This window comes from Sminthopsis crassicaudata, chromosome 1 (assembly GCF_048593235.1).
Source record: "Sminthopsis crassicaudata isolate SCR6 chromosome 1, ASM4859323v1, whole genome shotgun sequence".
In the NCBI taxonomy this organism is placed as follows: Eukaryota; Metazoa; Chordata; class Mammalia; order Dasyuromorphia; family Dasyuridae; genus Sminthopsis; species Sminthopsis crassicaudata.
In genome coordinates this window covers 389,073,433-389,087,447 of record NC_133617.1, presented here as the reverse complement: position 1 = coordinate 389,087,447, position 14,015 = coordinate 389,073,433, and the positions used below count along the sequence as shown (strand labels likewise).

Sequence of the window (14,015 nt, the reverse complement as noted above, 5' to 3'; positions counted from 1 at the left end):
TAGATTTGTTTTATGAGAAAAGGTTACAGAAAAAATGAAGAGGGAAAATAGAGTCATGAGAACATATAATTAACAAGAAAAGGGGTTTTAGCAATTACCAATGAAAAACACAAATTCCCTAGCAGAACTCACAATTAACCAGGAGAAAGGGAATATGCCATGAGGTGGGAGTACATCATTGACTGGCAGGTTAAATCCATAGAAGTGCTTAGCACTCCAAAAGAGTTAACTATAACAAGGAGAAAGAGGCATGGAGGGTAAGAGGAAAAATACCACAAAGCAGATCACAGGGGGTTAGGGGGCTAACACAAAACGGATTCAGTAAAGGTGATGGAGGCCAAGGATAGATTTATAGGGAAAAATTTAACCTTGGGAATTTGACATAACTTGGCTTTCTGATTGGATACAGGAAGGTAGGGTTACACAAGATCTGAGTTGGGGGGAGGGCTGTAAAGTTGAGCTAATCCCCATCACTGCCCTTCCCTGCTTGCCTCAGAGAGTAATCTTATAAGTACTTCAGGCTTTCTTTGCCAACCCTACCTAGTGACTCAGGACTGATCACTATATAAATGCTTAGTCCCTTTTCTTCCCCTTATTTGCTGTCAGTCGAATTTACCACTTAGTGACCAATCTTCTTTGAAGAGAAGGCCAGGCCTCAGATAACAGATATTCACAGCTTTTGACACTTGATCAGCACAGTCTTGAGAAGCTGGAATCACTCCACAGCATAGAAGAATTTTAAAACTTTTGTGGAGTACTTTTGGAGTAGTTCTCTAATTTTCAGCTAATAGATTTAGGACCTCTCCACTAAAGATCTTCTTAACTACCTGTCCTTGATATCTCTAATGCTATGCCAGTGAAATACAAGCACAGGTAACATCAAGCTTGGAATGGCTCTGAAAAAAAGGCCCCTTCCATGGATAGTACTATATTACGGTATGCAAAAGTATGTTATAGTTTGCACAGTACCCACACCAATGAATTTCAGTGGCTGGAGTATACTAAGTCCTAAGATAACTAAATTAGGAATGGTCTACAGAAATCTCTTTATATATTTTTGCTTTTTCCTTTCCCTGGGCATCTACCATTCCACAGTCCCCTGCTACCATCACTACCGCCAACATAATTCCTACTATATAACCAAGAAACCAATACAACTCAGGTTAAAGTTCAAATGTTTTTTGTTAGAGAAACAGTTTTTCAGGCAAAGGCATTACTGATTCAGCAATAATAGCCTGGCTCAATCTCCAGTTAATGCATAGAATCAGCAGCTAAATTGTATTCCCCTCCTTTTCCTTCTCTCCCTCCTCTTTACAAACAGCTAATTACGCCACATATTGAGATGGGTCAGAGTCTACAGATGGAGAAACAGAAATGCAGAAAGGTTAAGTGTTTTCTTGCTCAAGGTTGCACAGTGAGTCAATGAAACAGCCAAGAACTGACTCCTTAAGTCTTAAGACTCCAACAGCTGCTCAAACTATGCATTAGTATCTTTAGCATAAAAAAAAAAAGAGAGATAATGAAAAGGAACAAGTATATGACAATTCTTCCAACATTAAATAAAGGACAAAGCAGATCAAAATTATACATTCTTTTATTCTACATCATGATTTTTTCAAATAATGAAATTAAATTTTTTTTTTTTGTCCAATCACTACCACATAGACAAAACATGAGGATGCTTCAAGGAACTTCGATTTTATGGGTATGGAGTTTATAGCAGCTGTACTTAACTTAGCAAGTCTTAGCTGCCTCGGCCTCAGAGGTAAAGTTTAATGCCATAATCACATAGCTAGTAAAATGGCAGAGATGAATTTGGAACCAAGATCTTTCTGTTTCCAAATCTGAGAAGAATCTCTCTTCTTCTAGGTTGCCTTTACTAGGATAATGGCATGGTAAAAATCTTTTGAAGGATGACACATATTGCTCAATGTCATCAATTTATGGCAAAAAAGTAACAACATACAGGAGAACTTAGGAAGTGCATGGGAGCCATAATGGTGGATATCTTCCTTGCTGAAAATGAACTAATCTCCAACATTCATGATAAATAATTCTTAAGAACTTTACATTCTTTGTGTCAACAGGACTACAATGTGCTATTCTTATCAAAGGAGGCATTCTTAGGTCCCTATTAACAAGAAAGACAATATGGCTTGAGAATTATAAATTATAAAGGGTCTTTTTCAAATCATCTATGGAAATTGACAAGACCAAACAAAAAAAAAAAAAAAAAAAAAAAAAGAACATGAGGCTTTTCCCCTCTCTGCCAAAGAACTGAAAATTGATCATTTAAATGAAGGTAGTTCCAGGCAAAAGCAGGACAAAATGTTTAAATATAGTAAAGGAAGTAGTCCTTTCCACATTCAGAGGCAATCAACTAACTACATATTTCATAAGCTCAAGAAGTGCAAGTTTTAGTGAAACATTTAAAAATCTATCTTTAAAATATATTATATGCAAATCAAGATAAAATCTGAACTGTTTTCTGGTTTAGTCACTAACCTTCATCACCATGGTCATCCTAGAAGGGTTTAACCAAGGTAATTCATACTGTGACCCCAAACCAAAATAACAGGATAAGATCTTCAGGATTTGCTTTGCATTCTTTACTAAAACCTTGTGGAAATCTGGTTTATGCTACTTAAAAGTCAATCAAATTCTCTTTCAAAATTAGACCACATGGAGTTCAGAAGATCATCCTTTGGAACCTCAGAAGAAGAGAGGGCACACTGATAAAGAATATGATGACATTAGACAGAAAATGAATCGCTGGTTCACACTAAAAATTCTATCTCCTTTTGGCCAAAAATTTAAGAAAATCTAAGTTTTTATGTATTTGGAATTTATACTCTCATTAAAAAAAAAGAAAAGAAAGAAAGAAAACAAATTCTAATTCAACTCTATAAACTTGATCCAAGAAGGGATTGTTCATCATTGATTTTTCACTTATTTTTCCCATTCCCCAAATACAGGTCCTTTCCTTATAAAATCTATCCAAAGGAAATAAGAAGAGGCAGAATCTTGGAAAACATGCTAAATTTGAATTCAGAATATCTAAGTTGAAATCCTTTATCATGACTTGTGTGGCCTTCTTCAGCTCAGTTGGCTTCTCTAGTCTTCCCTTGTTTCAGTTGTAAAAGGAGGGACAGGACTAAATAGCCTCAAAGGTTTCTCTAGCTTTCTATCTAAGATCTTCTGATTTCAAGGTCTTTTTAGTTTCTTCAGTGGCTTTCTCAGGTCATCAGTCTGAATTTTTATGAACTCCAATTCCAATCAATGACTACAAAGTAAATTGGTGGTTGCAATGTGTCTATAACCAGTATTTCCTCTCTACTGCCCAATTACTTTCCTTTTGGGGCTGAAGTTTCATTGCCTGAGAAAAAGAAAAAAAGAAAAGTAACAGCTTTAACTTTGAGAATATTGAACCATTATACATTTTGAGACCCTCCCATTAAAATGAAATCATTTCTATTCATCTGATATTATTTGGATTAGAAAATTCCAAGGAAGTCCCCCACATATATTGCAGCTTCATTTACATTGACTGAGTTTTGGCTGACACAGAGTGGGAAGCTGCCAGTCATGTGATTAGTCAATCATCTAGCTGGCTTCATAAGCAGGAACTCTAGATCCTTTTAAGTCTTGTTTCACCTACAGAATAAACAGTCTACAAGCCTAATCAGCTCTTAGCTTTATATGAAGAAGATCCTGTCAGCAGTGATCAAGACTGCTGGAATTTCTGGCTGGTTCTGGTACAAACAGAGAAAATGTTTAAGGCCATCTGGGTCCCTCAATCTCTTCCTCATTTTATAAGAAGAAACTGGCACCAGGAGAAGAAAAATGACTTGTCCAAAATCATATGTACGAAATGTCTTTTTTATTTAAGAATCATCAAGTCAGTAGGAACCCCATCCTTGGAGTCTAGAATTCTAAACTGAAAAGTTCAACTATTTTGGATTATGAATGTTTAGAAGTTTTCTACAGGATAACAGTCCCCATAATTAAATTTTTTTCCCCATTTGCCTAGGGATCCTCAGAAAATGAATAAGGCTTTATTCATATAAATAATAATTCAAATTTTGAGAGGACTTTCGAATTTGCAAAGCATTCTACATGTATTATATTATTCATTTTTATAGCAATTCTTTAGGTAGAGGAAATTGAGGATCTGTGATGTTGTCACTTGTCCATCCCTACACAGAAAGGTGTCAAAGATTGGACCCCAATTCTCCTGATTCTATACTGTTCTATCTACTCTAATATAATCCATGTCAAGTGGGTATAACAAAATTTCTATATTTAAGGTCACATTTGAACAGGAGTATGAAAATTCACATGCATACATTTACTTATATGCATGTGTATAAATAGGAAAGGAAGCCCACTCATCATAGAACACAGTGAGAGAAATAAGCAGAGAAAAATATACACAATACATATATACATAATGAGATACCTACAACTATACAGGATTAAAATCATTTTCATGAAGACACACTGAGTTGGAGAAAGACATAGATAAATAATAATAGATAAAGAGTCAATCCTGAAATCAGAGAAATAATATTTGTAAATCACTTAACACTCCCCTCCAGGAGAACCCAAGCTCCTTAAAAGCCTTGTTTTATTTTTATTTAATTTATTATGTATAATTTAATTATTTAATCTGTGCCTCACATACAGTAGGTACTTAACAAATAACTGCTGAAGTTCAAGTTATAATACATGCTAAAATTTTTGGTGAGACTTTAGACCTTTGGTCAATGCAATAACAAACCATAATTCCAGAGGCTTGCCACTGTCTCTGGATGGGGAGAGGTGATAGGACCTAAAGTGCAGAATGAGATAGACTTACACCAGACAGGACTAAAGTCAGAAAGAATGTATCGACTGACAAAATCTTTGTTACAGCATTTTCTTTTTCTCTTTTCTTTTTACTATTCGATTAGAAGAGGAAGTAAGAGGGAGAGGAAATAAATAATTGTTAATTAGAAAAAATAAAAGAAATTGAAGGTCAGAGATACCTCCTCCATCCTATAATAATGCCAATGGCAAATAGAGTATTTTCTAAAAGGAAGTAAGCAAGGGCTAGAGAACAAATGAGGACATGGGCATATTTGGCAACATAATAAATTCTTATAGACAACATTTATGTTGATGGCAACAAAGCAAGTAACAAATCTTAAGAGGGCTCCACACATACCTTATGTCAAATTGGTAGCTAAAATACATCATACTGTGTGACCCTGGGCAAGTCACTTAACCCCAATTGCCTCAGCAAAAACAAAACAAAAACAAAAACCACACGGTAACAAGAGAAAGGCCTTGCTGCAAATTGTGGTCTCACAGGGGCCCTAAGAAAGAAAGAGTCTTCACTCACAGGTGCTTCTTTGGAGTACTGGCCATTGCTTAGAACCATTGGCATGAAGAATTGGATTAAGTACAGTCAGTACCCATGCACTGAATGATCTCGAAAGTCCCTTGCTCTATATCTCATGGTTTAACTAGGAGGTCTCTAAGGTCTTCTCCAGATTTTAGTGAAAATTAGAAAGGTAACATGTAAACGCTTTTGAAAGTCAAAAGTAAATTCATTAGAAATTGCTTAGTTAGAAAGCACCATCTCACTGAGAGGGAGAACTCACCTTTAGCAATGAACTTCAGTGAGCTACTGAATATTCAAAAACGGGACTGGCCCTTCTTGGGTCCGTCATTGATGAACTCGTGACCCAAGCCATTGCCACACTTGCCACAGGACACCTGCAAATTAATGAAAAGAGGGAACATACAACTTCAAAAGGATGTTCTAGAGTTAAAATTGATTATGAAAACACATACACATATGTAAACATACACACACAATTCCTACTTTAATTCCCAGCGAAGAAATTATGGATTAATTGTTTTTACTTCTAATACCAAAACTAATTGTTCTACCTTGATTTCTGGTCATTCTAAAGAAAAGAGTCCAATATATTTTAACATATTTAGCATGTATTGGACTGCCTGCCATCTAGGGGAAGGGGTGGAAGTAGGAGGGGAAAATTTGGAACAGAAGGTTTTGCAAAGGTCAATGTTGAAAAATTACCCAGACATATATTTAGTTAAAAAAAAAAAAAAAAAACTTTAATTAAAAAAAAGAAAGAGTACATAATTAAGAGTACATAATTCACAATGAATACAAGAATCGAAATAGAAAGGAAACTATTTTAACCTCAGAGAAGAGTTCACCTTCCTCCATTTACTGAAAAAGTGGGGGACTATGGAAAAATTACAAAACTCTCAGATGACAATGATTTTGCTGATCTATTTCCCCCCTTTTCCTGGACACAAAGAATGGCTTAGTGGGAAGGGGGATATTCAGAAATGAATGATATAAATGATATAAAAACAAAAGGCATCAATTTCATAAATGTTCAAATGCTTTTTTAAAAAAGTTCATAAAACTATATATATGGTTAAAAAAAAACCTTTGAATTTTATAAGTTTTACATTTCAAACCAGTCTCAAATAATTTTACCTAATGTGTCTAAGAAAGTACAATTACCAAATAACAAAAAAATGTTTCCCCTTACTTTTAAGGCTTCTGGCCGACCAAACTCTGGCCGCTTCATCACACTGTCATCATGTATTGTCTCAGTGAACGCTGGCCATGGAGAGGAATGTTGATACTTTGAACGACTGGAAAAGAGCTCATAGCCACACTTGGCACAGACGTAGACACCTAATTGAAAAAAACACAGAAACTGTCAGCTTCCTAACTTTATATTCTGTGTTCCTTCTGTGGTCAAAAATCATTGAGAATCCTCTAATTAGGGACTATCTGAAGGAAGAGGGGAAAATGATTTTACTTTAACATAATGTTCAGAATGGTGTCTCAGCATTATGATGGTCAGTTTACATTAGTTCTCAAGTCATACATAAATTTAAAACTAGAAGGAACCTTAGAGACCAGGAAGTCTAACCCCTTCATTGTACAAGTAAGGAAATAGATATACAGAGAGCATAAGTGACCAGGTTAACACAGCTAGTAAGGCTCATAGGTGGGATTTGAACCCAAGTCTTCTGACTCTTAAATTGGGCACTCAGGCCATTGGGAATAATACAATAGATAGGTAATAGGAATGATTACAGCTAAAAGCATATTCAATAGCTTTAGGGCTACAGCAACTGACCCCAAAGCATCTTTCTGTATTTCCTTTAAAAGGTGGAGGGAAGCAGTCAGAGATGGTGGAAGAGGCCTACATGGGTTCTTATCAAACTAACCCTGTTTTATCAAGATCCAGATTTAGGCACCTGGTAATTTTCCATTTTTTAGAGATATTTTAAAATAATGAAATACTAGATAGAATGGAAAGCTTTATGTAGCCCTATATGATTTTGTTGCTATTAGTGTTATTATGCTTATACACTATGAAAGCCACCTCAAGAAAGAATTGTTTATGTTCAATATCACAGAGTCAATCTAATTTAGAATTCCTAATCTGTGGTTTGGTATGCCATCCACTGGAGAAAGAAAATAGTTCAATTTAGCTACAAAGGCTTCTAATCAGAGAACTCAAACCATCCAGTTTCCCCTATCTTGTTATGACTGTTCCAGCTTTTACCTTTCACTTTCTAAAGTAGTTTTACAATAGCTTTTAATTTCCTGTACTCTTTCCAGGAGGCACTGGCATGGACAACTGAACTCCACAAACATTCAGACATGTTTCTAATCTCTAATAATAGTAGCTCACTGAATTAAGTAGACTGGTGTTTTATGATCTGATTTGTTCCTCACAACTTTTAAATGCAGGCAGAACATTATTCCTTGTCCCAAATTGACAAAGTTACAGGGGCTCTGAGAGATTAAATGACTGTGGCTGAAGTCACACAGCTAGTGACTAAGCAAGACTAAGTCAAAATTTCTTTACTGTGCCAAGCTCATTCCCTCTAAAACAAGGAAATTTGCCATTGTCCCAACTCTTGCCCATTAGAAACAAAAAGGGTTAAAGGATACCAGAAAAGGCAAACAGAAAGGAAAGGAAGATGAATTTAAATCGATTGCCAATCAGAGAAATGCAAATTAAGACAACTCCTGTCAGATTGGCTAAGATGACAGGAAAAAATAATGATGAATATTGGAGGGGATGTGGGAAAACTGGGACACTGATGCATTATTGGTGGAGTTGTGAAAGAATCCAATCATTCTGGAGAGCAATCTGGAACTATGCCCAAAAAATTATCAAACTGTGCATACTTTTTGATCCAGCAGTGCTACTACTGGGCTTATATCCCAAAGAAATACTAAAGAAGGGAAAGGGACCAGTATGTGCCAAAATGTTTGTGGCAGCCCTTTTTGTAGTGGCTGAAAACTAGAAAATGAATCAATTGGAGAATGGTTAAGTAAATTATGGTATATGAATGTTATGGAATATTATTACTCTGTTAGAAATGACCAACAGGATGAATACAGAGAGGCTTGGAGAGACTTAAATGAACTGATGCTGAATGAAATGAGCAGAACCAGGAGATCACTATACACTTCAACAACGATACTGTATGAAGATATATTCTGATTGAAGTTGGTATCTTCAACATAAAGAAGATCTAATTCACTTCCAGCTGATCAATGATGGACAGAAACAGCTACACTCAGAGAAGGAACACTGGGAATTGAAAGTAAACTGTTTGCACTATTGTCTTTCTACCCAGGTTACTTATACCTTCGGAATCCAATTCTTAGCGTGCAAAAAGAAATTTGGTTTTATACACATATATTGTATGTAGGTTATACTGTAACACATTTAATATGTATGGGATGGCCTGTCATCTAGGGGAGGGTAGAGGGAGGGAGGGGAAAATTTGGAAAAAATGAATACAAGTGATATTGTTGTAAAAAAATATATATTACTCATGCATATGTACTGTCAAAAAAAACTATAATTATAAAATTAATTTTAAAAAGAAAATAAATAAATAAAATAAAATAAATTGATTGCCAAATGCAAAGGATAAAAGTAAACTATCAAAAAGTCCACACATAAAAATGAGCAACACATCAAAGGATATGAACAGACAATTTTCAGATGATAAAATTAAAACTATTTCCACTCATATGAAAGTGTTCCAAATCACTATTAATCAGAGAAATGCTCAAACATCAATCCCTCTATAAAATCTTTCCTGATCCCTTTTGTCAGAAGCAAGATGTCTTTCCTTTAACCACTCAGAAAATTTCATAATTCTTACCTCCCAGGATTGCAGTGTGAGCATGTAAGTGCTGGACAAATATCAATTATAACACAACTATACTCTCCCTAGAGAAATTATCTTCATTTACTTATATGTTTATGCATGTTGTTTCCTGACAATAAAATGTAAACTTCCTAGTCCCAGAAAAATGATGAGAAAATGTACCCTTCTTTCTTTACAGAAATGAAGGTTCTGCACAGATATGAGATGTTGAAGCACTGTCAGACTAGTTGGCATGTTGGTAAGTTTTGCTAAAATGCTTTTGAAATTCTTTGTTACAAGGGATGGTAGAAAGGAAGAAGAGGAATGAAGAAGAAATGTAATTGGAAATTAAAGGGATGCAAAAACAAAAAAGAATAATTTTTTTCTTAAAAAAAGAAAAAGTGAGCTCCTTGGGGTGAGGGACTTCAGTTTTGTCTCTGCGTACCCAGTACAAAATAGATATCTAATGCTTATCGAGGTCCAGCTCCCTATATCAAATAATTATGTGACCCTGAGCAAATCTGAGGCACCATTTTAAAACCTGCAAAATGAAATCTTATGTCACCTATTTCACGGGTTATGAAGAAAGTGTTTTTAAACTTAAAAGCCTGCTACAAATGTGTTATTATTATAGTCTATCCTATGTAATATTGTATAATATTTAATATTTGTATTACAACACAAATCTATGCAATCTATCCTACCCTAGAGTTTTTGTATAGTGCTGAATATTTATAACGTAAATATTTTTATAATACAAATATTTAGTACTACAATAACTGTAGTTGGAACAGACCATAATAATAACCATACCTTTTGGTGAGAAGGGGGAAAAAGCAATCTCACCTAGTGTCTAACACAATGCTTGCTTTGAATATTCTAAATGCTTAACAATGATTGTTTAATGATTTAATTTTTTTCCAATGATCTCATGAAATCCAGATCCAGACCAAAAAATAAAATCCTGTGAAGTAGATACTACAGATATTATCATCTTCATTTTACAAAGTGTAAAGAAATTCAGAGGATCAAGTGACTTGACTGTAAGTATCAGTGGCTGAATTTAATATAGGTGTTTCTGACCTTAAATCTAGCCTTCTGACAACTACACATGAAGAAAACAAGGCCCCAAGAACTGAACCCTATGTGTTCAGATGTTCTAAAAGCATCTGTCCAAAATGAACTTATTATAGTTTAATAATACTGGATCTTTAAACATATGAGGAAACCACAAGCTTGGCTAATTTCCTTTTTCTGAGCTTTAATTTCTTCATGTATAAAACAAAGAAAGAAGTTGGACTAAATAACTCAAGCCCTGGACATTCCGAGAGTCTGTGATTATATGATTTAGTCCCACACAGAAAGGAGTCTAGTCAATTTTGCCTTCTTCCCTGCCTGGAAACCCCGGTTTTGGACATAGCAGACTTGCTGAATTCAAGTGAACAAGGGGGGCTTCCCAACTGCCTGAAGCTGTACAGAGTGGAAACAAAAAAGCTGAGACCACCAAATGGGATAACAACTTAGTGTCCAGGAAAAGTTCACAAAGTTCATCAGAAAACCATCCTATAAGAGAAATAATTCAACAACAAATAATGTAAAATGGAATTTATAATATAATAGGCTTCATAGGATGTCTTTATAGTAAGACTCCTACTAAATATCAACACCTCACTAATAAGAAAACAAGATGTTCCAATGTAAAATAAGAATGGAAATGGACCTGGTTTTAATATTAAATTGGCTATTTGCTATCTATGTGAACTTGGCCAAGTCCCCTAACCTCTCAGAGGTACAGTTTCCCCAACTGTAAAGGGACATTAGGGGCTAGCTAGGTAGCACAGTAGATAGAGCATGGTCCTGGAGGCAGGAGGACCCGAGTTGAAATTCTGCCTCAGATACTGGGCAAGTCACTTAATCCTGATTGCCTCACAGAGAACCTTGAACTTGAAGCCTTTAAAGATTCTTTTCCATTCTAAGTTTATGATCCTATAGTCTGAGTTCCTTTCTAAGTCTAAAACTATAAAACTAGATAAAAGAAAATGAAGGAAGAGATTAAAAAAAAAAGTCAAAGAAGCACAGTACACTCCAGCTTTCAGAAATTTTTTTCACATAAGAAAAACACGAGTTATATAAATAGCATCAGGGAAGGGGAGGGCAGCAAAATTAGGGCAGATTGTACTTGGCAAAGGGCTTTAAAGTGGAAGGTCCAGAACTTTTTGTTTTCTTCACAAAACCAAGGGGCAAAGACTTGTCCAAGGAAGGGAAGAAGGAGGGAGAGGAAAAAGAAAAACAGAGAGGGAGAAAAGAAAGACAGAGAGACCAGAGACAGACAGAGAACACCTACTAGTGTACACCAGCACAGAGAACCACATGCAAGAGCATTCAAAGAGCATTCTCTCAGCCATTATGCCCCTTATATCTAGTTTGCATGTTGTCTCTTCCACTATACTGAATTCCTTCAGAGCAAGGACTAGTTTTTGCTTTTCTTTGTATCCCTAAGGCTTAGCACTTTGCTTGGCACCTTAATACCCATTTAACAAATCCTTGTTGCATCTGGCAAGGGGCAAAGAAGCAAAATTCAGGCGGACCGTTTGCTATTTTTCAGTAATTTCAGTCATGTCCAACTTTTTGTGACCCTATTTGGGGTTTTCTAGCTAAAGATACAGATCTTCTGTAAGAACTTCCAGAATACAAACCACTCACTTTAGGGATCACAATAATCCTCACTAAAACTAGCTTCACACACAGACTCTCTGCTTCTTTCTTACTGACAGGGATCTAGGAATGTTAGTTAAAAGCCAGTGGAAAAGCTTAAGGAGCACAATGATCCTGAGCCACAGGTATTGCTTTAAAATTAGTGCTGTCAAGGACACTATTTTTTCTTTCTACAGAGTGCTGGATTTCGAGTTGTTTCAAATCTTATTTCTGAAAAGTTACTGTGTTGCCATGGGCCTGTTAACCATTTCACCTCATCAGTAAACTGAGGGATGTTGAACTTCAAAAGACTTACCAGCTGGAAAACTGATTCTGTGTTCCCTTTTTCAATGAAACAAAAAGTTAGCTAAAAAATTTTCCCAGTTTAAAAAAACAAAAAAAAAATCTTTTTTTTCCCTACAAAGCTTTAAAACTGATTCCTGGTAGAAAACATTAAATTTTATAAACTTTTACTCAGAAATACTTTTAAGATAGTCTTTCCTCTCAGTTGTTGAAAGAATTTTTTTTGTTTACATTTTGTTTTAATAAAAGCCCTTTCCAGTGGAGAAAATCCCCACTAAGACTTCCCCATTTTTCCACGTATTCTCAAGGAACAAGGCTTTAAGGGTGACAGGGCTTTCCCCTCAGCCACCCAGAAGGCGCGTCAGTTCTATTTTACAGATGGGGAAAGTGGGCGCCGTGGCCTTCAGCACGCCCCCTTCTTCCCTTCTAGCCCCACGCCGAAGGCTCGGACCCTCCTCCTCACCGCCTCCCTCCCGGGGAGGGGCTTCTACTCGTTCCCAGCAGCCCCGGGGCCCGGAGCCAGTTACCTGGCTCAAAGTGGTTCTGGAAAACCTCTCCGCCAAAAGAACAGAAAGACATGGCGACAATCACCCACACACTCGGGCTCCCAAAGCCTACTGTCCGCCTGCTGTTCCGCTCGTCCGGGTCCTTCCGTAAGTCCCGCCCTTGCCGCAAGGAAGAGGTAGAGAAAGAGACAACTTAGCAAGTCCCGCCCCCTGTTCGCCCCGCCCCCCAGATATTTCATATAACTCCGCCCCTAGCTCTAACTCGGGCCCGCTCGTCGGAGTGTCCGGAGGAGTCCGGCAATAAGCCCCGCCCCCAGTCAGTCCAAGCGGGAAAGTGAAGGAAAGAGAAAAAGGATGCCTTGGTAAGCCCCGCCCCTGATCCCGAGGGAGGCGGAGGAGGGAAAGAAATAACTCTGCAAGTCCCGCTCCCGGCGCTCCAAGTTCCTTTTCGAGCCCCCGCCACGCCCCCGCCGCGCCTCCAGCTGTTTAAGACAGCCCCGCCCTCCAGTTCTTCTCCGTCAGCTTCGGCGAAGTGCCCAGTCCAGAGGCCGCGCCTCGCGCGGGGTTCCCTTCGATGGTTCACCTAGCCCCGCCCCCAGAATGCCTTCTGGCTCTCTCTGCGGGGGGCAGGGGTTCTTAGCTTGCCACGCCCACAGCCGGCCATCCCCGGGCTCCAGTCAGTTTTCCACTCTACCGCAATCACTTTTTCCTGGCCTCGTTCGCTCCAGTGACCCCGCCCCTTCCACCCCAATACCTTCTCACGTGTTCCTGACCCCTAGACCCGCAATTCTGATCCCTGAAATCTGGGGGAAAATGAAACTTCCTTCTTTCTTTATCCCCTCCCCCCACTCATAGCGCGTCAATAAATGGGTATTGTTTTAAGCACCTACTATGTACTAGGCACTACTCTAAACTCTAGGGATATGAAGAAAGATAAAAGACAGTCTTTGTTCTCAAGGAGTAAATGAGGGAGACAAGACACAAACAACTATGTGCCAGCAAGAAACTTGCTTTGGATCAAGAGAGGAGGGGGGGGTCTCAGAAAAGGGATTTTAGGGGGGCAGCTAGGTGGCGCAGTGGATAGAGCACCAGCCCTGAATTCAGGAGGCCCCGAGTTCAAATTTGATCTCAGACACTTCCTAGCTGTGTGACCCTGAGCAAGTCACTTAACCCCAGCCTCAGGGAGAAAAAAAAAAAAGAAAAAGAAAAGGGATTTTAGGTCAGACTATAGGAAAGGTTGAGGAGGGAGGCCCTCCCAGGATGGGGAGTAGCAGCCGGTGAAAGTGCAGCAGGAAA

At 37.7% G+C, this 14,015-nt stretch overlaps 1 protein-coding gene across 1 annotated transcript; it reads right to left on the bottom strand.

Annotated features, from left to right (window-relative positions):
• Positions 1-1,576: 1,576 nt before the first annotated feature.
• MSRB1 (methionine sulfoxide reductase B1) lies at positions 1,577-13,045 on the bottom strand. The gene is made up of 4 exons (XM_074279561.1): positions 12,741-13,045; positions 6,576-6,724; positions 5,646-5,760; positions 1,577-3,376 (listed from the first exon to the last, which is right to left on the bottom strand). The coding sequence occupies exons 1-4, from the start codon at positions 12,790-12,792 to the stop codon at positions 3,345-3,347; spliced, it is 348 nt and encodes a 115-aa protein (XP_074135662.1). The 5' UTR covers positions 12,793-13,045; the 3' UTR covers positions 1,577-3,344.
• Between the last annotated feature and the right edge of the window lie 970 nt (positions 13,046-14,015).